This window comes from Bison bison, unplaced genomic scaffold (assembly GCF_000754665.1).
Source record: "Bison bison bison isolate TAMUID 2011002044 unplaced genomic scaffold, Bison_UMD1.0 scf7180017864495, whole genome shotgun sequence".
Classification (NCBI taxonomy): domain Eukaryota; kingdom Metazoa; phylum Chordata; class Mammalia; order Artiodactyla; family Bovidae; genus Bison; species Bison bison.
Genome location: NW_011495054.1, coordinates 13760167 through 13786764, shown reverse-complemented (window position 1 = coordinate 13786764; position 26598 = coordinate 13760167). Strand labels below are relative to the sequence as shown.

At 46.2% G+C, this 26598-nt stretch overlaps 1 protein-coding gene across 1 annotated transcript in view; it reads right to left on the bottom strand.

Moving 5' to 3' along the window:
- SLC5A1 (solute carrier family 5 (sodium/glucose cotransporter), member 1) overlaps positions 1-21109 on the bottom strand; it is a 95120-nt gene extending 74011 nt beyond the window's left edge. Inside the window, exon 1 of the mRNA XM_010828821.1 lies at positions 21044-21109. Within this exon, the coding sequence (XP_010827123.1) occupies positions 21044-21067 (24 nt within the window). The 5' untranslated portion in view covers positions 21068-21109. The remainder of the gene's footprint in view (positions 1-21043) is intronic.
- Between the last annotated feature and the right edge of the window lie 5489 nt (positions 21110-26598).

The window sequence follows — 26598 nt, the reverse complement described above, 5'->3', positions numbered from 1 at the left end:
GTAAAGCGTCTGTCTACAATGCAGGAGACCTGGGTTTGATCCCTGGGTTGGGAAGATCCCCTGGAGAAGGAAATGGCAATCCACTCTAGGACTATTGCCTGAAAAATCCCATGGACAGAGGAGCCTGGTAGGCTACAGCCCATGGGGTCGCAAAGAGTTGGACACGACTGAGCGACTTCACTTTCTTTTCTTTCTAATTCTGTTATCACAGATCCCTGATCACACATGTGTCAAAGGCATCCACAGCTTCCACACCTAGGAGCCCAGAGCCAAAGTCTTGCCAAAGCCGGCTCACCACCCAGAGGAAGACAACTGGTCTACATTTCCAAATCTGCTCACCTAGATTGCAACTTGCTCAGCTTCTTTCAAAGATCTGGAAATTCCATGGCTTGACTGTGAGCCCTGGAAAGTTCACTAGAGACGGCATGACTCATCCTCCATCTTTCACAAATGGGACACTGAAGCTTAGTGAGGCCATGTGGCTCAGCCAGAACTCAGGCCTGCTGCCGCCTTAACGCTTGCCACATTTCACCCCTCAGGTTTCTGGGCCCATGGAGTCAGCCTTTTAATGCCTCTTCCAGTGCTTTCCTCGCCCCTTCCCCCAGCAGCCTCCCAGACCATCATCTCTCCCCAAATTGTTGCTACAGACTCTTGTGGTTTCCCTCCTCCAAGTCTCCGCTTCTACCAGTCCATCCTGGGTGACGTGCTGAGTCACACTCTGACCTGAAAATTGTCAAGGGCTCCCCTTTCCTGCCAAAGAAAACCCAAAAGCGTTGACCTGGTGTTCAAGGCCCATCACCATCTGACACCAACTTGCTAATAGCTTCTCATTCCCCTGACCTCCCCTCCCCACAGACCCCAGGCCTAGCCTAAATCAGCTGGTTGCTGTTCCTAGTATCTCCCTTCTGCTTCTGCATTTGGTCATGCTACTTCTTCTACTGAGTTTGCAAAACTGGACTACCCACTGCTCACCTGTCACCTCCACCTGTCCAACCCACCTTCCTATAAGGCTTGACTCAAATGCCCTCTGACCCCAAGAAGCTTCCCCATACTCCATTCCCAATGTACATTATTGCTCTGGCTCAGACAGTAAAGCGTCTGTCTACAATGCGGGAGATCTGGGTTCCATCCCTGAGTCGGGAAGATCCGCTGGAGAAGGAAATGGCAATCCACTCCAGTACTATTGCCTGGAAAATCCCATGGACAGAGGAGCCTGGTAGGCTACAGTCCATGGGGTCGCAAAGAGTCAGACACAAATGAGTGACTTCACTTTTCTTTCAAGACCCTTAGGCTCAAGACCTTGGTGTTCCCAGGTGGCACTAAAAAAAAAAAAAAATCTGCCTGTGAATGCAGGAGACATAAAGAGACACAGGTTCAATCCCAGGGTCAGGAAGATCCCCTGGAGGAGGGCTTGGTAACCCACTCCAGTATTCTTGCCTAGAGAATCCCTTGGACAGAGGAGCCTAGCAGGCTATGGCAGGCTACAGTCCACAGAGTCGAACAGAATTGGACAGGACTGAAGTGACTTAGCACCACATACAAGACCCTATGATGGATAAACCTTAAGCCTTAGGTATTTATGTACCTGTTTTCTCTCCTAATAGAATACAAACTTTCTCAAAAACAGAGTACATATTGATTTGTCTGTATGTTTCCCACAGGCCCAGCATGGTATCTTTTATTCATTGATTAATTCTTTCATTAATAATTTACTGAATAGAATTTTGGAGTCCAAGAGACCTGAGCATGAGTCCATAGCTCTATTTATCTACTACTAGATAGATCATTGGAGAAGGAAATGGCAACCCACTCCGTGTTCCTGGAGAATCCCAGGGACCGGGGAGCCTGGTGGCTGCCGTCTATGGGGTCGCACAGAGTCGGACATGACTGAAGCGACTTAGCAGCAGCAGATAGATCATGCTAGTAATATAATCTTGAGCAAAGCACTTAGCCATTCTGAGTCTCAGGTTTTCTCCTCTGAGAAATGAGGATAAGACCTAAGTCACAGTGTTACTGTAATGATTAATGAGGTGACATATAGGATATGCTAGGCACAATGCCTTACACATATTAATAGTAATTATTCAATTAATAAGGCAATACTAATAATAAAAATAAACATAGCTCCTGCTATGTGCCTGGCATTTCGGAGAATGCTAGGTATACAGAGGTAAATAAAACAAGGCCCATGCCTTTGAAGACACTTAGAGACCAGTGGGGAAGCAGACAAGAAGGGACATCTAGGCTCCACATTGTACAGGGTGAGAAGAGCTATGACAAAGACACCCACAGGGTGCTCTAGAACTTCTGGAAGGGGCCCTGAATCGGGGCTGTGCCCCAGGAGGCAGGGGCTCAAGGAAAGCTCCCAGAAGAGTGATGTCAGCAGTTTTGGAAAAACTAGTGATAACGATCAGGGGAAAGAGGCAAAATAGGCAAGTGGGGCACAAGGCATAGCACGAGACAAAGGAGCACAGCGCAAGCAGAGCACCACTGTACCCTGCACACAGCCGGTGCTTAGCAAGTATCTGCCTAATAAGAGGCAGCCTGGGGTGCGGGGCGGAGCCAGGGGATGGTCTGCCACAGGCATGGCGGGTGACCCTGGGTAAGCCCCGGCCCTGTCCTGAGCTCACTACCCTCCGGTGACCCGCTCCCTGATTCTGAGGTCCGGGAAGGACACTGAGCCTCTGCTTGGTGTTCCCCCACTCCTCCAGCTGAGTCAGGTTAGGGCATGTTTCCACCTGCTCCATTCAGGAGTCTGGCCTAGGAGTTTGGCTCCACCCTCTTTAGGCCACACCTGTGTCTGAAGCAAGAAACACTAATCACCTTACGAGCATTGTCACACCCTCTTCCTGGGAAACTCCTTTTCACAGCTGGGGTGGGGAACCCAGAGACTCCAGAGAGCTACCTGGCATCAGGTTCTATCCACAGGACACCTGTTGCAGACTAGGGGCAGTCACAGAATTCAAGGCAAAAATAAGCATCCTCAGTGAGTGTAATTTTCGTTTATCTGGTAAGAAACAAATAAACTACACTTTAAACATTTTAAAACAATCTTTTTGAATGGAAAATGACTGATTTTTATAAAACTGGTCAATTTTTTCAATGCAATATTTTCTCCCGATTTTATTAAGATACAACTGGTATGCGTGAATATGTGCTCAGTCACTGAGTCATGTCCTGCTCTTTTGCAACCCCATGGACTGTGTAGCCTGCCAGGCTCCTCTGTCCATGGGATTTCCCAGGTAACAACACTGGACAAAAGCAAGAGCAGCAACCTGAACATCCAGCCCCTCCAAGAAGGGAAGGTAGGGTAGATGGGGAGAGGGCAGGTGTGTGAGTTACCTATGGCTTCTCTAACAAATTACCACAAACCTGGTGCCTTACAACAACACACAACTTTAATTCAAGTGATGGAAACCTAGTTTAAGCTTGTTGTTGCTTAGTTGCTAAGTCGTGTCCAACCCTTTCACAACAGTAACCCGCCAGGCTCCTCTGTCCATGGGATTTCTCAGGCAAGAATACTGGATTAGGTCGTCATTTTCTTCTCCAGGGGATCTTACCAACCCAGGGATCAAGTCCACGTCTCCTGCATTGGCAAGCAGATTCTTTACCACTGAGCCACCTGGGAAGCCCAGTTTAACCTTACGTAAGAGGAAACAGAACAAGGAAAAACCAAAGTGTAAGTAATGTATTTGCATATTCAACAAAATTGTGAGAAGGACGGGGAGCTGATTTATCCATGACTGGATCCAGAAACCCAAATGATGTCAAGACTTCCTTGTTCTAACTTTGTGCTTCATCTCTGCTTTTTCTATGTTGACTGTCAGACTGTAGCTGAGCATTCCCATCTGGCGTAGAACATGTTCATAATTGAAAAGTATTTTTAAGTCATCCAGGATCCAAAAAAAAGCACTACTAACAATTTGCCTTCCCAGGTTTTATGTATGTTGTTGTACACACATCTGACACACCCTAATATGTGTGCTCGCATACATACGAACATGCATACATAATTATTGTTGTTTAGTTGCAAAGTTGTGTCTGACTTTTCTGCGACCCCATGGACTGTAGCCCCCAGGGTCCATGGGATTTCCCAGACAAGAAGACAGGAGTCGGTTGCTATTTCCTTCTCCAGGGGATCTTCCCAACCTGGGGATCAAACTCGTGTCTCCTGCTTGGCAGGCAGATTCTTTACCACTGAGCCATCTGGGAAGACGACATAATTTTCTAGGGAGCATTTATCATGTGCATATGGCTTTGTAGCCTACTTTTGTTACTTAGTACTCTTTTATAAAGATTTTCCTTGTTATTAAACTTTATTTGAAAATGGGGGAAAAGCACACAACTATTCTTACAGTTTTGGCTCCAAGGTCAGAAGTCTAAAATTAGTTTCCCTGGGCTGAAATTAAGCAGGACTGTACTGCCTCCCCACTCCAGTACTTTTGCCTAGAAAATCCCATGGACAGAGGAGCCTGGTGGGCTGCAGTCCATGGGGTCGCTAGAGTCGGACACGACTGAGCGACTTCACTTTCACTTTTCACTTTCCTGCATTGGAGAAGGAAATGGCAACCCACTCCAGTGTTCTTGCCTGGAGAATCCCGGGGACAGGGAAGCCTGGTGGGCTGCCGTCTATGGAGTCGCACAGAGTCGGACACGACTGAAGCGACTTAGCAGCAGCAGCAGCACTGCCTCCAGGAACTCTAGGAGAGAATCTGTTTGCTTGCCTTTTCCCCTTCTAGAATTACATGCCTGTGGCCCCTTTGTCCACCTTCAAAGTCTTCTGTGTCAAGTCTTCCTCTGTCTCTCTCTTACAAGAACATTTTTGATGACACTGGGCCACATAGATAAACCATGATAATCTCCCCATCTTAAAATTCTTACATGCACATCTGCAAAATCCCATATAAGGTAACATTGGCAGGCTCTAGGGATTCAGACATGCATGTTCTGAGGGACCACTAATCAGCCTCCCACCACAGGGAATCCCCCACCAGCTGACGAAAGGAGACATGTCTCAAACACACCCAAAGAGGAGGAGGCAGCCAAGCCAGCTGCCAAACTGGAGTCACATCCCACACTCTTCTGAAAAGTCATGAGTTGAAACTCTCGGCCACCATCCAATCTTGTGGGTTTGTGATTTAAATAAATGCTCCCATGGACCCCTACCTCACCACCATATATTTAAAGCACAAACTTGGGGAGCAGAGTCTCAGAGCCTGGAAAACTTTGCTGCCCATTCACTCCTGCAAAGGGCCCACTCCTCCTAGGGTTCCTCACAATACTAACTGGAAACCAACCGTGAAGCCCACCACCCTTGATTTTTTTTTTTTTTTTCCACTGCTTCAAGACTTAGTTACGGCATTCAGGATTTTTTGTTGTGGTGGCATTCGGACTCTCTAGCTGTGAGGTATCATGTGGGATCTTAGTTGCCCTACCAGGAGTCGAACCTGTGCTCCCTGCATTGCAAGGGCAAATTCTTAACCACTGGACCAACAGGGAAGTCCCACCTGCCCTTGATTTTAGACACTTCTCATCTGCCAGAGCTCTCTTGCCTTGCCCACCTCATAGCTGACTCTCACCAGGCTGCCCTGAATAACGCCCTACACGTAGCTCAGTACCGGGGAGTCCAAAGATAATCAGACACTGTCTTCAAGCTCACTGGAGAGATGCCACTTACATAACTCACTGTTGCTTCCTCAACAGTTTTACTTCTACGCAGTCTGCCCTGCCCTGTAGTAATAATATGAACGATAATACTAACACTGCCATGTTAATATTATGGCAGCTACTCACCATGTACTAGGCACTAGGCTAGGCATTTTTCAATATATTGGCTAGTTTAATTTTCATAAGAATCTCATATAAGGTGAGATCTATTACCAGGTTTCATAGATGAAGAAACTAAGATGCACAGAAGTGAAATAAATGGCCCCAAATCAGAAGTAGTAACAGACAAAGCTGAAATTTGAAATTTATATCTTAGTCTGTGCCTTTGGCATAACCAACCATCATTCAAGTCTTCCATAATTAACCACACCCAGCAACTATTCTACCCTTTCTCTGGCATCTCAAAGCCAGATAATAATAATAAAAAATAACCTGATTTTAAATTTCAGCAAAGGACCCTAAATAGACATTTTTTCTAAAGAAGACACACAAATCACAACCAAGTATATAAAGGTGCTCAACATCACTAATCATCAGAGAGAAGAAAACCAAAACCACAATGGCTATGGAAGACTTCGCCTTCCAATGCAGGAGGTATGGGTTCGATCCCTGGTCAGGGAACTAACGCTCCACATGCCTTGAGGCCGAAAAAACAAAAACACGTAATGGAAGCAATGTTGTAACAAATTCAATAAAAAAATTTTTAAATGGTCCACATCAAAAAAAAAAATCTTGAAAAAAAAAACTGAATGAGATATCAACTCGAACCTGTTAAGATGACTGAGTCTAAAGTTTGTATGGGAACTTCCCTGGTGGTCCAGTGGTTAAGAATCCTCATTGCGGTGCAGAGAATGCAGGTTCATCTCTGATGGGGGAACTAAGATCCCACATGTGACAGCACAACTAAGCCTGTGCGCCACACGGAAAGATCTCACACGATGCAATGAAAACCCCCTGTGCCACAACTAAGACCAGATGCAGCCAAATAAGTATTTTTAAGAATAAATAAAGTTTGTATGCAGGCAAAAGTCCCAGGATAGACAACACAGTATTGAAGATGAGGAACAAAGTTGGAGGACTGACACTATCCAACTTCAACAGTTATTATAAAGCTACAGTATAAAGACAGCGTGTATTGGCAAAAGAACAGACAAACAGATCAGAAACAGGCCCAGAAAGAGACCACATAAGCATAGTCAACTGATGTTTGACAAAGGAGAAAAGGCAATATAACAGAGAAAAATAGTCTTTTCAACAGAGGCTGGGAGAGCTGGACAGTCATGTGCAAGAAAAAAAAAAAATTAATCAAGACAAAAATCTTACACCCTTCACAAAACTTAACTCAAAATGGATCATAGACCTAAATGTAAAATGCAAAACTATAAAATTCCTAGAAGGAAACACAGGAAAAAACCTAGGTAAACTTCAGTATGGGGATGACTTTTTAGATACAACAACGAATGTATAATCCATGGAAGAAATAATTCATAACCTGGACTTCATCAAAATTAAAAACTTTTGCTCTGAGAAAGACACTGTCAAGAGAATAAGGAGACAAGCCACAGACCAGGAGAAAATACTTGCTAAAGACACATCTGATAAAGGGCTGTTATCCAAAATATGCAAAGAATTCATAAAACTCAACAATAAGAAAACGAACAACTCAATTTAAAAATAAGTCAAAGACATGAAAGCACATCTCACTAAAGAAAATGTACAGCTGGAAAATAGCATATGGAAAGATGTCCAACATTGTATATTATTAAGGAATTATACAACTTTTTAATGGTGCTGAAAATAAAAAAGAATGCAGGGTGTCAGCCACCCTGCCCAGAGCTGCTGAAGCAGAAGCTGCATTAACAGATCCCCAAGTGACATGGGCTTCCCAGGTGGCTCAGTGGTAAAGAATCCACCTGCAATGCAGGAGGCCCTGGTTTGATCCCAGGGTTCAGAAGATTCCCAGAGGAGGACATGGCAACCCACTCCATTATTCTTGCCTGGGAAATCCCATGGATAGAGGAGTCTGGTTGGGCTGCAGTCCACGGGATCAGAAAGAGTGGGACACAACTGAAGCGATTGAGCACAAGTAACGTGCATGAGAAGGTCGGGAAAGTATTGAGAGAGAGGAAGGCACAGCTGGGACACTGGTGCTGCTCCCTGCTCATCAGACAAATAAAACTTATTTCTTCTTGACTAAAAAAATTAGGGACTTCCCTGATGATCCAGTGGCTGAGGCTCCATGCTCCCAATGCAGAGGGCCCAGGTTCAATCCCTGATTGGAGAACTAGATCCCTCAAGCTGTGCTTAAGAGTTCACATGTAGCAACAAAAGATCCCTCATGCCACACCTAAAGAACCAGCATGCTGCAATTAAGACCCGGCACAGACAAATAAATAAATGCATATATTTTAATTAAATTTTAAAATAATAAAACAGTGCTGGGAAAATTAGACATCCTTACACACAGGTGAAGTTCAATCTAAACTTCGTACCTTATATAAAAGTTAACTGTCATAGACACAAATGTAAAATGTTAAACTACAAAACTTTAAACATAGGAGAAAGTCTTCATGATCTAGAGGTAGGCAGAGTTCTTATACTTGACACCTAAAGCACACAGGGCTTCCCTGGTGGCTCAGATGATAAAGAATCTGCCTGTAAGGTGGGAGACTTGGGTTCGATCCCTGGGTTAGGCAACTTCCCTGGAGAAGGGAATGGCTACCCACTCCAGTATTCTTGTCTGCAGAACCCCATGGACAGAGGAGCCTGGCAGGCCACAGTCCATAAGGTCTCAAAGAGTCAGACATGACTGAGCGACTTTCACTAAAGCACAATATCAAGCATCAGACAGGATGTAGGGCAACTGGAACTCTCATATGTTGCTGGCAGGAGCGGAGAATGGTACAGCCACTCTGGAAAACAATTTGTTGTTTTCTTCTAAAGTCAAACATATAATTACATGTGCCCCAGCAATTCCTATTCTTAACTATTTATTCAAATAAAATGAAAACCTACCTTCACACAAAAACCAGTCATGCTAAAAACTGGAAACAATGTCCCTCAACTAGGGAATGGATAAACAAATAATAGTATAGCTATAAAATGGACAATTATTCATGAGTAAAAAGTAACACATTACTGATTCATGCAACAACACTGATGAATCTCAAATGTGTTTTGCAAAATGAAAGAAGTCAGAGTCAAAAGGCTACATGCTGTATTGTTTCATTTATATACATTCCGGAAAACAGAAAACCATAGTAATGGAGAACTGATCACCAGGGGTTAAGAGTGGCGGGGTTTACTACAAATTGACAAAACGTGGGAATTTGTGGGGATGATGGAAATTTTCTGTATCTTTATTGTGGTGGTAGTTCTATGACTCTGCATTTGCCAAAATTCATAGAACTAAACACTCAGAGAGTGAATCTTATTCTATATAAATTTAAATTAAAAATAAAAAAACTGCCATGAGGGACTTCCCTGGTGGCCCAGTGGTTAAGACTCCACACTCCCAATGCAGGGGGTTCAATGTGTGGTCAGGGAACTAGATGGCCCAGGCTGCAACCTGACTCAGGCAAATAAATTTAAAAATAAATAAATTTTTAAAAAACTGCAATGAAAGATCTGTGATTTACAATAAAGTGTAAATTAATAAATTACCTTTTTTTTTTCAGTTCGGTTAGGTCACTCAGTCATGTCCCACTCTTTGCAACCCTATAGACTGCAGCACGCCAGGCTTCCCTGTCCATGACCAATTCCCAGAGCTTGCTCATACTCATCTCCATTGAGTCAGTGATGCCATCCAACCATCTCATCCTCTGTCGTTCCCTTCTCCTCCTGCCTTTCCCAGCATCAGATCTTTTCAAAATGACTCAGTTCTTTGCCTCAGGTGGCCAAAGTATTGGAGCTTCAGTTTCAGCATCAGTCCTTCCAATGAATATTCAGGACTGATTTCCTTTAGGACTGACAACAGTTCAAGGGACTCTCAAGAGTCTTCTCTAACACCACAGTTCAAAATCATCAATTCTTCAGCGCTCAGCTTTCTTTACAGCCCAACTCTCACATCCATACATGACTACTGGAAAACCATAGCTTTGACTAGATGGACCTTTGTCGGCAAAGTAATGTCTCTCCTTTTTAATATGCTGTCTAGGTTGGTCATACTTTTTCTTCCAAAGAGCAAGTGTCTTTTAATTTTATGGTTTCAGTCACCATCTGCAGTGATTTTGGAGTCCAAGAAAATAAAGTCTCTCACTGTTTCCATCATTTCTCCATCTATTTCCGTGGAGTGATGGGACTGGATGCCATGATCTTTGTTTTTTGAAACTTGAGTTTTAAGCCAGCTTTTTCACTCTCCTCTTTCACTTTCATCAAGAGACTCTTTAGTTCTTTACTTTTTGCCATAAGAGTGGTGTCATCTGCGTATCTGAGGTTATTGATATTTCCATTTTTTATTGATATTTACTGATGACCATTTTTTTATAATGTAATAGAGGAAAAATCCCCCAGATGGTTCCAAAATGGTATCAAGGTTAAGAACCATAGCCCAAGGTAGTTATCTTCCCACATAGGTGTGTACATAGCTCCCCTAGGGCTACCTTTTCTTCCCAGTCTTCTCAAGAGAAGTCAAGTCTCCCCTCCCACCCCAGTGGGTCATTAACAAAGACTCACTGAGTTGTAAAAGATGACCCATGAAGGCTTTCAGAATGAAAGTGGAGATTGACTGAACTAGGAATATTTCATCTGGTGAAAAGGAGACTCAAAACACACAAGGTTATTGTCTTTAGGGTGAAGGGTGGGTCACCCAGATAAAGGGTCATCCTTTATCTGAAGGGTGACTGGGTGGAAAGAACAGAAATGCTTAGTGTTTCTAGTGGGAAGCCAGGAAACAATGGGCGGAAAGGGGGCAAAGTCCAAAATAAGGAAGAGATTTCTAACAACCAGTTAATTTGAAAATAGAATGAGATGCCTCGTGCAAGAAGTAAACTCAGCCTCAAGGACTAAACAACAGAAGTGGGTTGACCGCTTATCTAAGATTTCATACAGGGGATTTCATCACTGTATTTAAGATTAGAATCAATGGCATCTTACTTCTAGGTCAATTCTAAAATTCATGAAGTTCCAAGCACTGCACAGCAGAAGCTGAATTCCCCTAGACTCTTTAACTTAGTAAAATCTGAGAAATACTATGGAGTTCTACTGCCCCAAATCTCTCCTCTGCCTGAAATTCCCTCTTACTTCCACAACACTAAATAATGCTCAAGTGGAAGGTAATGTGTGGAAAAAGTGTTGCTAGGGAGATAAACAGAGGAAGAAGATATGGCCCAGTTCCCCAGCTGGCTACCTCATCCCCCAGGAACTCAGATTAACTATCACTTCTAAGGAAGCCTCCCACTGCACCTAAAATCTGGCTTAAATATTCTCCCTACGTGTCTTTAGTTCTGGGTACTTCTCATAGCACACATCATACTTCATTTTCCACTCTCTTCATCTGACTGTGAAGTCCATGAGGACAGGGAATAAACAGATGCACAAAATAAACACCCAGAATATCTAAAGAGCTCTTATGTTTACACTCTCTTTCTGGAAAGCTCTCCACAGGCTTTAAGAGCAACCCGAAGACTAAAGCGAAAGTGTTAGTCGCTCAGTCGTGTCCGACTCTTTGTGACCCCACGGACTGTAGCCCACCACGTTCCTCTGTCCATGGAATTCTCCAGGCAAGAATACTGGAATGGGTTGCCATTTTCTTCTCCAGGGGATCTTCCTGACCCAGGGATCAAACCCAGTCTCCTGTATTGCAGGCCAATTCTTTACCATCTGAGCCACCAGGGACGTCCATAAAAGTGAAAGTGAGAGACTAAGCCCTGCCTTTTCCTGTCCCCAAGGCATATACACTAGTGTCTTTACATAGACTAACTAGCTAATAAAAAGATAGAATGAAAGCAATGTCATCTAAGGAGCAAGAGGGTCCACGGGCTCCTAGAGTTTTGCAAGAAGGAAAGACCAAATTATTGCCTCTTTTTCAGAGAACTTATAAGAAGGAATGTAGCAGAAAGTTCTGGAAAATCCATGCATGTAAGGTGAGAGTTAAGGTTTCAGTTCAGTCACTCAGTCGTGTCCGACTCTTTGCGATCCCATGGACTGCAGCGCACCAGGCTTCCCTGCCCATCCCCAACTCCCAGAGCTTGCTCAAACTCATGTCCATCGAGTCGGTGATGCCATCCAACCATCTCATCCTCTGTTATCCCCTTCTCCTCCTGCCTTCTATCTTGCCCAGCATCAGGGTCTTTTCCAATGTCAGTTTTTCACACCAGGTGGCCAAAGTATTGGAGCTTCAGCTTCAGCATCAGTCCCCCAATGAATATTCAGGAATGAGTTAAGGTTTGGAGACCCTCTCTTTTCTAGTGTAACGCCATTATCTTAAAAGCACAGCAAAGAAACAAATTTATTTGTAACTATCTGAAACCTAATAGAACATGAAATAGGATAGTCGATTAAATTATCTATTTAAATTGTGAAGCCACCCCTTGGTCACAGTTCTATTTGTTGAATGACAGTGTGCAAATTTAGACATTTTCCATCAAGATAGAAACTAAAAGCGAAGAAGGATATAGCGCCATCTTGCAGTGAGACCCAGCATTGCGCTGAGATGGTTCCTCCCCAGCTGTTCTCTGGCTGTATGTTGTCTGGGTGTGGAGTCACTGGAGACAGGTGGGAGTCCTCAGAAGCTACTGCTGCTGCTGCTAAGTCGCTTCAGTCGTGTCCGACTCTGTGCGACCCCATAGACGGCAGCTCACCAGACTCCCCCGTCCCTGGGATTCTCCAGGTAAGAACATTGGAGTAGGTTGCCATTTCCTTCTCCAATGCATGAAAGTGAAAAGTGAAAGTGAAGTCCCTCAGTCGTGTCCGACTCTTAGCGACCCCATGGACTGCAGCCTACCAGGCTTCTCCGTCCATGGGATTTTCCAGGCAAGAGTACTGGAGTGGGGTGCCATTGCCTTTTCCGCCTCAGAAGCTAAGAACTAGAGTAAACAACAGACATGACTAGGAATCAGGAGAACCTGTACTGGGGTTCCCTTGAAGGAATTGGAGGCCTGGAGGTCTCCCTTCTTCCTAATATACTTCAGGCAAGATCAGGACCACCTAGATTAAGCCTGAAGGTGAATTAAACAGGGGAAGACAGGACGAATAAATAGTATATTACCACTGATGTTCCCAGGGGGTGAGTGAGCTGGTATTGGATTATCTATGAACCTCAAACCTTCTTGAAAAATAAGTTAACCTTTTGGGACTTCCCTGGTGGTCCAGTGGATAAGATTCTGCACTTCCATTGAGAGGGGCAGGGGCTCAATCCCTAATTGGGGAACTAAGATCCCACATGCCTCGGGGCAACTAAGCCTGAGAACACAACTAGAGAGAAGCCCACGCACCATACAGAAAGAGCCTGCATGCTGCAACCATGACCCGACACTGCCAAGAATAAATAAATATCTTAAAACTTTTTATTTAAAAAAATGATAGGTGCTATGAAAATAGTTGCTCCTTCCAAGCTGGATGATGGCTGCGGACGATGTCATGTGTTGCTTTTTAGTAAACATTAATCTATGTTTCTTCTCTCTGTCACCATTATGGACATACAGACAGGTACAATCCTAGTGGTGTACACTTAGAACACGACTAAGTTCACTATTTGCATCTGTGACTTACCAGTTGTATACACTCCTACAAGCTATACCACAAGGCATCCAGACTTTGATGAACGTATAAACCCCTGGAGCATCCAGACTTCAGCACAGCCTCAGCCTCCCAGTGGGAAAGCAGGGAACGCTAAAAGGGTTGCCGTGGAGATTAGCTGAAACAATACAATGTAAAGTGCTTAACACAATCTCCAGCACTTGGAGCTCTCACTGAATGGAAGCCAGTATTACTATTCTTTCATTTAGTCTCTGTGCTTCCAAACTTGAGGCATCTGAAGGTTTTACGTGTGTGCGCGTGTGGTTGTTTTGATTTTTGCCATGTGTGCAGAATTGCGTAGATAAGAGCCTTTGCACACAGGGCAAGTTCCTCACAAGACAGTTTCTGTTCCCAAGAGTATGTGGACCAGTGCCCCGAGAGTACGTCCCGATAGCCACGTGTTTGGGTGTCTGCAACTGAGCAGTGCATGCACGCATACATATGTATACACATATTGTGTATACATAAAACACTGTTTCCTCTGAAGACTTTTGTTGTCAAGGAACAAATTCAAAAGTCATTTCCTTGTGTTTATCAGCATATCAGCCAAGGTTAGTGGGCGGCCAGACAATTAAAAATTGATTGTTCAAAGGGGCAGATCTTATTTTAATTGAAGCCTCTTAGAGGCTTAGATTGGAGAAGGCAATGGCACCCCACTCCAGTACTCTTGCCTGGAAAATCCCATGGACAGAGGAGCCTGGTAGGCTGCAGTCCATGGGGTTGCTAAGAGTCAGACACGACTAAGCGACTTCACTTTCACTTTTCACTTTCATGCATTGGAGAAGGAAATGGCAACCCTCTCCAGTGTTCTTGCCTGGAGAATCCCAGGGACGGGGGAGCCTGGTGGGCTGCCATCTATGGGGTCGCACAGAGTCAGACATGACTGAAATGACTTAGCAGCAGCAGCAACAGCAGAGGCTTAGATATATATAATATATATCTATATCTTAGGTATATAGATACCTAAATATCTCCTAGATAGTGGAGAAAAATGTGATGACTGGTTATAAGCTTTCTGGTCTATATGTTGGTGTGGGTCACCAGGCTGTAGACATCACAAGGCCCTCTGCCCAGGCTTCCCGGTCAGAGTAGGAACCCTATTCTGCGGTGCCCCCTTGTCTTGGGATACCCTTTCTGCTGCCCTTCCACGAGGTCCACTCAGGCTCAGGAGGGCTAAAGTCTAGGAGACAGGATTCCAAGCTCTGATCAGCCTCTGCAGTCAGCTCCTTTGACTGTGCCAGGACTCTGGGGTCACCCCTGCAGAGGGGTTGCTGTGTGATGCGATGGTTTCGTGCACCAACATCAAAGCCAGACAAACCTGGGCTTAACTCCAGTGCCTCCACCTCCCAACTGGTAATTCAGTGATTTTCTCTTCCTAAGCCTCCATTTCATGTTTCAACTACGAAACATGGATTTTTTATATTTTTTTTAATTTGTGTATTTGAAGGTCTTTTTGTGGCACGCGGGATCTTTAGCCTAGTTGTGGCAGGTGCGATCTAGTTCTTCAACCAGGGATGGAACCAAGCCCCCTGCACTGGGGGCAAGGAGTCTTAGCCACTGGAACACCCAGGAAGTCTCTGGATTTTTGGAAAATATAATTCACCAGGTTATTGAGAAAATTAAGAACTTGAAGTGAAAAATCCTTAATAAAGTGCCTGATGTAAGTTGATGTTAATTTAATTATAGCTAATATTCATTGAATATTTACTCTGTGCCTGTCTACACAGGCATCATTTCACTTAATCTTTACAACAGTGGCAGAGTAGTAGATAAAAGTATTATAATCCCCATTTTACAGGTGAGAAAACTGAGTCACACAAGTAATAAGAGAGAAATCTGAGCCTGGGTAATCTAACTCATACACTGTCATTTTTAATATTACTATTATCAACAAAAACAAAAATTCAAAAAGGATTCCAGTGCGAACTGTGGCGGGAATTGCTCTGCCATCAGATTCCCCTCAGATTCTTTTAATGTTAACGTTAATGTGCATCCTTTCCCCCTGCTTCTAATCCAGATTTTAGCCACCATTCACTTATTCTCTCAACAGACATTCATTGAGCAGCTCCTATGTGCCAGGCACTGTGCTTGGCTCTGAGGACACAGCACTGACAAAACAGTGAAGGTTCTTGCCCTCAGGGAGCTAGGGGCTGAAGAATGAGAGGAGCCAGTCCTGCAGAAACCAGAGACTCTAAGGTGGGCATGAGTGTGGCTGGCATGAGCTCAGATGGGACAGAAGGGCAGAGTGGCTGGAGCACTGAGCAGGAGGAGATGGCCCCTGCCCCTCCCTGAACTCCAGACCTGCAGTTCACAAGCTGATGGCACACACCTCCCTGGTGGTGCCCAGAGCCCTTGAATACAATATGTCCAAACACAAGTCATTATTTTCTGCAGCCCCCCCCCCTCCCCTCCCTGAGCAGCCACTGCTCAACTAAACATCCGGTGGCCCAAGCTAAAGACCTGTTGAACGTCTCTTGAATTTGTCCTTTCTCAATCACCATAATCCTTGGTTTGGTCCAGCCCTCATCATCACTTGCCTGAGCTGCTGGACTGACCCTAACTGCCTGTTCACCTCCAACACCTCCCTCAGACTGCTGCCAGAGTTCTTCCCAAAACAAACATGTGAATATGTAACTCCCCAGGTGTAAAAACCCTGGTGGTTCCTTTGTAGTCTCAGGATGAAATCTAAATTCCTTGGCCTGGCAGATTCCTTCATAATGAGGCTTAAGCCACGTTTCAGCCCTATCTCCCACTAGTTGTCCACATGTCTCAGAGCACTAGCCATATCTAATGACTTTCCCATAGCGCCAGGAACATGCTGTTCCCTCTGCTTAGAATTCCTCTTCTGTTCCTCTCTCCTGGAAGTACTACTATTCAACCTTTCAGATACAGCTCATCTCCTTGATACAGCCTTCCCTGATGTCTCCAGGAAGAACCATCCAGCTCACACTCCTAGGACCCATCAGCTCAGTTCAGTTCAGTTCAGTCACTGTCGTGTCTGACTCTTTGTGACCCCAAGGACTGCAGTATGCCAGGCTTCCCTGTCCATCACTAACTCCCAGAGATTGCTCAAACTCATGTCCATCGAGCCGGTGATGCCATCCACCCATCTCATCCTCTGTCGTCCCCTTCTTCTCCCACCTTCAATCTTTCCCAGCATCAGGGTCTTTTCCAATGAGTCAGTTCTTTACATCAGGTGGCCAGCGTATTGGAATTTCAGTTTCAGCATCAGTCCTTCCAATGAATATTCAGGACTGATTTCCTTTAGGATGGACTGGTTGGATCTCCTTGCAGTCCAAGGGACACTCAAGAGTCTTCTCCAACACCACAGTTCAAAAGCATCAATTCTTTGGTGCTCAGCTTTCTTTATAGTTCAACTCTCACATCCCTACATGACTACTGAAAAAACCAAAGCTTTAACTAGACTAACTTTTGTTGGAAAAGTAATGTCTCTGTTTTTTAATATACTGTCTAGGTTGGTCATAACTTTTCTTCCAAGGACCCATAGTACATGATATTTACAAAACAGCTATAGCATTCAACAAATGTGTTCCTGGTTACTTGGCTATACAGCTATCTCCCCACCAGACTGAGCTCAGAAGGGCAGGGACTGTGCCCTGTTGAGCACAATGCCTAGTACACAACAGACGCTCAGTGAGTGTTTAGTGAAAGAATGAATGAAAAAATGATAGGCCCTAGAAAAAAGTCAATGAGTCCCTTAAAACCCAAATTTCCAAACTTGGTCTCATTAGCTGAAATCGAAAGTCTACAAGAAAGCCTGAAGGCTGAGAAATAACCAAAACTAACCTTGTCTTACCACCTGGGAATCACAGACTGTCTGGAATAACCAAAGCCCAGGGAGATACTAAGGTCTCAAGATTAGTAATTTATCCAAGGTCCCCCAGTCAGATGTCATGAGAGCAGAACTGGAAGCCAAGACTCCTACCTCCTAGTGCAGGAAGGGCCTATCCAAGCTAACCTCCATCCACAATTCATAGACGAGGGGAGCAGGGACTTCCCTGGTGGTCCAGTGGCTAAGACTCTGCTCTCCTAATGCAGGGGGTGGGAGGCAGGTTCGATTACTGGTCAAGGAACTAAGATCCTACATGCTACAACTAAGAGGTCAAATGCCACAGCTAAAGATTCCGCATGTTGCAACTAAGACAAAAAAAGATTCTGTACCCCACAACTAAGACATAGTGCAACCAAATAAATAAATAAATAGTTTTAAAACAATTTAAAAAAGCCCTCTGTTTAAAACAAACACAAGGGGAGCATTGTTTTGTACAAAGATCATTTTTTACACAGGGCCTCCAAGAAGATATCCCTAACTCAACAAGTTAGTTCTGCTATTGAGTGAACTGTGTCCCACCAAAATTCATATGTGGAAGTCTTAACCTCCCGTAGCACAGAATGTGACCTTTTTGGAGATGGGGTCTTCACAGAGGCAATCAAGTTAGAATGAGGTCATTGGGGTAGGCCTTAATCCACCAGTATGACTGGTGCCCTTATAAAAAAGGGAATGTTTGGACACAGACACATATACAGGGAGAATGCTATGAAAATATGAAGATGGCCATTTTATATAAAGGACTTGAGCATCACTGGATTTTGGTATCCATTGGGGGAGGAGGAGGTCCCACTGGACCCTGTGGGGCCAGTCTCCCACAGATATGAAGAGACAACTACACTTTGTTATGGCAGGTGGAGCAAATTAACAGAAGCTCTCTAGCAAAGTGGTTCTCAAAATGCAGTCTTCCAGTGGGAAACAAGGGAAAAATAGAATCAGCACCACCTGGGATTTGTTAGATAGGCAAGACCTACCAACCAGAAACTCTGAGATGGGGACCTAGCATCTATGTCTCAGTAAGCCCTCCAGGTCATTTCTGATGCACACCCAACTTGAGAACCATGGTCAAGAGCTACTACTCTAGCTATGCTGGGTTCTTTTTTTTTTTTTTGGCTGCACTGGGTCTCGTGGCACTCAGGGCAGAACAGTGTTACCTGTATCTGTGGCCACGAAGTTCTACTAGCAGAATGTTAGCTATCAGTAGCCAAGTAGGAACACAGAGGGAGAAGGCAATGGCACCCCACTCCAGTACTCTTGCCTGGAAAATCCCATGGACAGAGGAGCCTGGTAGGCTGCAGTCCATGGGGTCGCTAATAGTCAGACATGACTGAGCTACTTCACTTTCACTTTCCACTTTCATGCATTGGAGAAGGAAATGGCAACCCACTCCAGTGTTCTTGCCTGGAGAATCCCAGGGACGAGGGAGCCTGCTGGGCTGCCGTCTATGGGGTCGCACAGAGTTGGACACGACTGAAGCAACTTAGCAGCAGGAACACAGAGGGCCTTCTGGTCACCCATGAAATCCCTGGGAACTGCCCATCTTGGTTACATACAGGAGCCTAGCCAGTGTGCAGTGTTAACCTCTACTTCCAGAACAATCAGCAAATACATACAGCTACGCTTACAAGTCAGGATCCACATTTGAGGTTTACCCAACACTAGGCAGAAAGCCTCTGAAAACCAGGCCACTTTTAAGACCCAGTTGATGATGACCAAAACTCAGGGGACCTGAGTTCAAGGTCCTGCTCTGTAACTAACTCCCTGGGAAACCACAGTCCCTCTATTTGTCCTCTCCTGACCTCAGTTTTTGCCTCTGGTAAAGGGTCAGCATTGGATGAAGTCACTTCCAAGTTTCCCCTCAGCTCCAGTCTGGGCCACTCTGGACCCTCCAGTTGTGTGTGTATGCCTGGGACAGGGTCCAAAGAATTCCTCAAGGGTCAAATGATTAACCATTGTACTGGGTCAGCTCCAGAAAGGACTCAAAAATTAACCTGGTGGCTCCTGCTTTCCCTTCAATCTTTACCATCCATACTCTGGTGAGGTACCATTCCTCTCCTGGCTGCACGGTCCTGGTGCCATCCCCTAACCCTCTATCCAAAGTGCCGCAGTCCCTACACCCCCATTCCCCCTCCTCCTAACTAAACCACATCAATCCTCACCCCTTAAACCCTTTTTGACTTCCCGAGGCCCTGTGACCACAGCTCTCTGTTCACCTCAGTATACTGCACTCTACCCCAGTGGGAAGCATTTAACACAGACTGAGGTTGTAGTGACCACTCCTGTGGTTACTTCTTCCTACTTGGTTACTTCTTTTGGGAGTAGAAACTGCACTGTGTTCCACCTTTTATTCTGTGTATGGGTTCATTGTTGAGAATGCAGGAATATTTGAAATGCCTTTCACTGAGCTGAGAACAAGGCCTGCCTGGCCACGGGGAAATATTCCTCACTCTTCAAAGTACTTGTAAGCTCTCTTAGCTCCTGGGATTCTAATGTGACCTCTGTGAAACAAGTCAACCACTTAACTGGAGTGTGAAGCATGTAACATGGACATGAAGCATCTCCTTAAGGCCACATGGCAAGTTGGTGGTAGAGCCCCAGCATATGCCAGAGTTTTCACCTCCCAGTTCTGGGCTTCAGAGTGTGTGGCACACAGCAAAACCAAAGCCTCACCCTCTTTTTAAGAAATTATATCTAGCTTCAGCCTCCATACCAACATGTGGATACACATGCACACTTCATGAATACCTCCCTGGAGCAGGGCTCCAGCCTGCTCAGGGCTTCACCTCTTTAGAATCTCAGACTGTTTTCCTCCCCTCTTTTGATGTATTATTTACTTGGCTAGGTCTTGGTTGTGGCACACAGGATTTTCCGTCTTCGCTGGGGCGTGTGGGATCTTTAGTTTCAGCCTGTGAACTCTTAGTTGTGGCATGTGGGATCTTGTTCCCTGACCAGGGATCAAATCCAGGCACCCTGCATTGGGAGGTCAGGGTCTTAGCCGCTGAACCACTAAGGAAGTCCCTCCCCTCTTTCATCATCATCCTTTAAGGGAACAACAGTTCCCAACCAGTACACTTTTTGAAGAGATTACAAGAGGCCAAGAGATGCTGAACTTGGTCCTACTTGCTCTGGTGTGCTCCCCTCAGCCCCTCCTTGTGCACTAAACTGCTTACCAGGGAGAAGAGAAGCATAAAAGCTTTAGACTGTGGGCAAGCACTCCAGCACACACCTGGGAGCTGGGCTTCCCAGTGGAAATATCTTTGCCCTGTCCTGTGTCCATGGAATCATACTGTCTCCTCACAGTCACCACCCTTGCTGTTTAGCAGGGTCATTTGGGAACCTATAGATAAATTCACATGTTCATATATATATGACTTTTAGGTGCCAGTGCTTTTAGACAGGTGCATTTATGTAGTGTGCGTGCAGTATGTAGGTATAATGTAGACATCCATGCGTGGCATCTGCAATTCCCCCCCTGAAAATGCATATATGTGTAGATGAGTATGCATGGGCATAAGTCACCATTCACCCATCAGTTCAACACAGATGTGTTGTTATTTTAGGCACTGTGCCAGGCTCTGGGCTGAATAAGACACAGTAGATGGGTACACACCAGTGTACAGGTGGAAGATGTGTTTTTCAGTGCTATGTAAATGTCTGTGAAATCACTGCACACATGTAAGTGTACATTAGGCCCACAGCAAGCTAGGATTGCATATGTGAGGGCACATCTTGTTGATGCTGCTACGCTCTCTCCCCAAGCCCCAAGGATCAGATCTAAACAGCCCTTACCTGAGCCTCGGGCAATAGAAGCATCCTCTGCCCCCTGCTCTGCCAAGGAAGAAGCCTGAAGTGCTTTGTCCCCCTCAACATTCCAGCCATGACACCCTCCCCACCCACAGCGGGGTGAGGCAACATTTCTTGATAACAGGGCACCAAGAGTCCAGGCTGCTGGAAACCACCTGAGCTTCACGTGGTTTTATGGTTTCACAGTTAATGTTTGGCCCTGGGTTATTTCTATCTAGGAGGTAAGCCAGAAAACGCAGAGGAGAGATGGAGGCAGGAGAGATAGGGTGCCAGGTCACTTGCAGGAGGCACCCACCCCAGCAGTCACCTCTGGCACCCCAATACCTGTGGCATTCCAGGCCCTACCAAAGGAGGGAGCCACTCAAGCAGGAGAAAGCAAGGGCTTCTGGGAGCAGGTGTGGAAAAGACAGCCCTTGCAAAACGCACCTCAGGAGGCCAGCATCCCCTCTACAACCTTCAAATGGATCCAGGAAGCCCCTCCACCAACACGTCAGCTGGCCTCTGTGTGGTCACCTCCTAGGATACAAGAGCTCACTATCTCCAAGATGCTCTCTTGAGAATTTCTCTTTCATCCTGGGACAAAAATCAACCTCCCAGCAACTTTCATTCATTGGTCCTACTTTCCCTTTCAAAAAAATTATTCTTCCTGGGAAAAATAATTTGATTAATAAATCTGATTGATGTCTCCAGAAGGTTCCTATTTCAAATGCTAATACATAACCTGGGGAAAATACGGCATTAGTTTAGCAGACTTTCTCTAGTTGCCGAGCACAGGCTCTAGAGCTCATGGGCTCAGTAACTATGGCGTGTGGGTCTAGTCACCCTGTAACAGGTGGGATCTTAGCCCCCTGACCAGGGATCAGGGCAACTAAGTTTGTAACTGTATATGTTTCCCTTTGGGATGATAAAAATGGTTTGGAACTAGACAGAGGTGATAACTGTATCACATTGTATTTGTACTAAATGCCACTGAATTATACCTTAAAATAGTTTACTTTATGTTGTGTGAATTGCACTTCAATTAAAAAAAAAAAAAAAAGGAAGAAGACCTGGGCTACCAAAGCCATTTAAATAACTTTGTGGGCACTGCCTTCTCACCAAACTGGACACACTTCTGCTTAACAAAGGCAGGGAACCACAGCTAGGGACCTTTCCAACCCGACAAGCCAGGGAGTCAGGGCTCCCTTCCTCACTCTGTCTCTACCTCAGCAACTCTGTCTCTCACTCTCTGCCTAATGAGGCCACAGTTGCCCCCAGAGCCCTCAGAGGTGTCAAAGCAGGAAATCAGGGCAGAGGGGAGCTCCTGAGCACTGACCATCCTCTAAGCTCACTGTGTGGCTCCTTCACAGTTCCCACAATAATTCAGCAGCTGCCCAAAGCATCAGTCCTGTTAAAGGGGTCTATGCATGGGGCCCAGGTTCTATCCTTGGTCAGAGAACTAAGATCCCCTCAAGCCTTGAGATGCGGCCAAAAAAACAAAACAGTTATAAGACTACAGCTCAAGTCTAGGTCTTCCCCCTCCCAAATGAATGCTTTTAACCATGACATGGCCCCACCTTATTTGCAGGCTGACTAGTCCCAGAAGGGTTCTTTATCTCCCTCCTTTCCCCATACAGCCTCCTGTTTCACACTCTACCTTGTCCTGTCCTCTGAGCACCAAAAACTCCAGGCAAGTGGCTCCTTCTTCCTAAGTGGTTTCTGATTCTAAGCACTCTCCTCAATCGTTCCTGACTATCTACAGTCTAAAGCCAAATCTCCTTAACCTGAGAATCAAGGCCTCTCAAGATCTGGCACCAGGTTTCTTTTCCTATCACTCTGCTCCACACACCCAATATTCTAGCCAAGCAATTCTTTCTCTGCCCTTCCCTGAATCATGTCCTTTCTTGATGTACCATGTCCCTGGAAAACCCTCTCTCCCCACCTCCACAGCATAGCCAAATCCTGACCCTTAGCTCTGATCCCACTTGGTATCTTCTTTGAGTTCAAAATTTACACACACATAGACACACACACACAGGCTTTCATTCTTCCTCTAGTTCTCATGGGTCTCTATATAGACCTTTATGCATGTGTCCCTGTGTTAAGGTATTTCAACATATATTCCTTAGAACAGCACAGTCAACAACCCAGAGCACACAGCCCCAGTATTTGGCACACAGTGGTACTCACAAAAATCATGCCCAACTAACTGAAGTGAATTCAACCTCACTCCCTCACTCAATTCAACTCACTCACTCAATCACCTCATTTCTCCTTTCTCCTAATGGCAGTTTTCCTGCCAATTAGAAACACTACAGGCAATTCGAGGAAGGTATTTAGAATGCTAATGAGTGAAAATAACTTTCAGTCACATCTATTTCATATAAATTAATCACTATGAGTTTTACGACCTTGGTTGCCTTGACTGCACAACTGTTGGTGGCATACCCTGCTCAACTCAAGGAGTGGAAGTATTCCCCCACCAGATGATGTCAACCAGGGGGAATATGAAGGGAATGAGAATTCGACATCTGAGCTATCCGTATCTTCCTGAGCTCACTGAGATCCCTCCTGCCTCTTCCTCAGCTCCAACTGAGAGAACCAAGGAGTTGGGAAGTCCAAAGGCTGCGCTGCAATTCTGATCTGACAAGGTCCCAGGAAGGCGAGCAAGGAAGGGCCAAGCCAACAATCCTCACCTAGGTGTAATGCAAGGCTGCCCTCAGCAGCAGTGCCCTTCCATTTCCTAACCACCACTGCCCCCTGGTGCCCTGACTGGCCACATCTGACAATGTTTGTGCAGCCCAAACCTCTAGTGCAGCACTGCCCAACAGAAATATAATGCAAGCAAAGATGTAATTTTTTTAATAGCTACTTTTTAAAAGGTAAAAAGAAACAGATGAAATTAAGTCTAATAATATATTTTATATAACCCAATATATCCAAACTATTACTACTTCAACATGAAATCAATAGAAAAAATATTAATAAGATAGTCTATGCTCCTTTTGCCATGCTAAATATTCAAAATCTGGTGTGTATTTTATACCTACGGACACCTCAGTTCAAAGCCTTTTATGTTAAGTGCCCAACAGTCAAGTGTATCCAGGGGCTACTGTGATGGACAGTTTAGCCCTAGTGCCTTGACCTGCCCTGTCCTTGCTGGCCTAACTAGCATTATCTCGTGTCCCAAGCCAATGGTAACTCTAGATCAACCCTCTCCCCTAAGCTCCAGGCTCAGAAAACTAGCTTCCTTCTTGGCCTCTCCACTTGCCTATCTAACAGAAATGTCTGTAAGTTCTCCAAAACGGCATTCTCATTTTCCACCGCCAAAAACTGTCTCAACAGCCCACTCAACTCAATGAAATCACCATCCAGCTGGTTGCTGGAATTAAAATCCAAAAGGTTATCCTTTTCCTTCACCCCTGCCCCACTTCCAAGCAGTCATTGAGTCCTATCCGTTCAGCCCATCGATATGTCTGATTACTTGTCTCTACCTCCACTACCACCACCCCCATTCAGGACAACATCATCATTGCCCTGGACTACTGCACCAACCTCCAAACTGCTTCCACTCCTACTCTCCCACCCCCTCACTCCACACCCACAAGGAGCACAGAGGTATCAGACTTCTCATATCCCTCACACTGTCCACATCTCTCCATCAGCTTCCCAGTGCCTCTAATAAAATCCAGAGGCTTTCCTGGCAGTCCACTGGTTAAGAGTCTGTGCAACAACTGCAGGGGGCACAGATTTGATCCCTGGGTGGAAAACTAAGATCTCACAAGTCAAGAAGTGCAGCCAGACACACACACACACGAAATCCAAACTCCTCTCCTGGCTTGGCCACTCCCTTCATCACCTGCTCCCTGCACCTGGCTGCCCATCACTAAACTACCAGATATATGCTGCAAACAAAACATGCTAAATTCATTTCCATGTTCCTCTGTCTGGAATATTCTTCCCCCTCCTTGCATGGCTGTCTCCTCATCATTCTGGTTTGAGAAGCCTTCCCTCACCAGCCCATCTGCCATAGCGCCCTCATCTTCAGTCATTTTCTATCCCACAACCTTGTTTTTATTTTCTTGATAGCATTCATCATTCCCTGAAGTTGTCTTCTGTCTCCTCCCGCTAGAACATAAGCTCCATGAGAGAAAGAACTTCCCTTCTATTGTCCACCTTCGTTCTTCTAGCAACTAGAACAGCACCTGACACTCAGTAACCTAGGAATGAGAGCGCGAGTGAGCGAGCGCCATTCCCTCCATTTGGAGCGCGCTCTCCTTTCCATGCCTGGTTCCTTCTCCGGGTCTTAGGTTGAGTGGCACCAGCCCAGGGAAGCCTCCCAAACTGACGTGCTTTATCTTTTTTCTCAGCATCCTCTCTGCAGCTCTCATAGCACAATTTCGACCACAGTCAATTTGTTTACTTCATATTTTGTCTTCTCTGATCTCTCTTACCACCGCTCTATACTCTGCATCCCAGAAACAGGGCAGCATCTGCTCCATTCGCTCTGTCTCTCATAGCCTAGCGCAGAGCTGCACTTGTGGGCGGCGCACAAATCCTAGTTGGATGAACAGCTAACTCCCCTTGGCTCCTCCCAGACCTCCGCCCCCGGGGGTGTCCTGCAGGCCCCGCCCCCTCCAGCTCTGGAGCTGCTGTTCCACCTCTAGGACTCTGGCTCGCACCTGGCAGGAGAGGGTCCCCAGGTTGGAGGAAAGGCGAGGGGCCGGGGCGGAAGGCGGGGAGACCCGCCTCCAGAGGGAGCCGAGTTCAGCAGCCTAACCCTTTCCCCACCTCCCTCTCCGCATAGGTAAAGCCTCCTCCTCGCGAAGGTCTCGGAAGCTCCGCGGGCCACGCTGCGGGGGCCTTCCGCCCGGAGACCCTGCCCAGCCAGGCCCATCCCCAGTCCCCCGCGTGGCTGCTCCAGCGCCCCCGTGGCCCCGGACGATCCTCCTTCCCTCAGTCGCGGGCCGCGGGGGCCGCAGGGCGGCGAGTCCGGCCGCCCAATCACTGAAGCCCTAGCAGGAGCAAGGACATGGTCTGGTCAAGCCGCCCCTCCTTCTCTAAGTCCCTCCGTCGACCCTGGGAAGCCACCGAAGCCGGGTGGTGACCCCCACTCCCCCGGCTGCGGCGCCCGCAGAAGCCCCGCCGGGTCCGCCGCCAGGTCAGGGTCCCGCCGCCGGGCTCCTCTCGTCCCCACGGACCCTCGGCCTCAACGACGACAGAGCCCCGAGATGGCACAAGGGCCGACGGGAAAGTGCGGCCGTGTGACCTGACCAACTGACCTACTGACTGGCTGACCGACTGACGGGACCGACAGATTGGCTGACAAACTGGCTGATAGGATGGTTGACAGAAATAACAGGCTGACTGGACTGACAGGCTGGCTGACTGGCTGAAGGAGCTGAAAGGTTGACGGACAGAACTGACAGGTGACTGACAGGCTTGCTGGCAGGATTGACAGGCTGAGTGACTGGACTGTAGACGGCTGACGACATTGACTGGCAGGTCGGCGGCTGCGGGGGTTGCCATGGCCTCTCAGCCTTGGCCTCCACCTCCCGCTC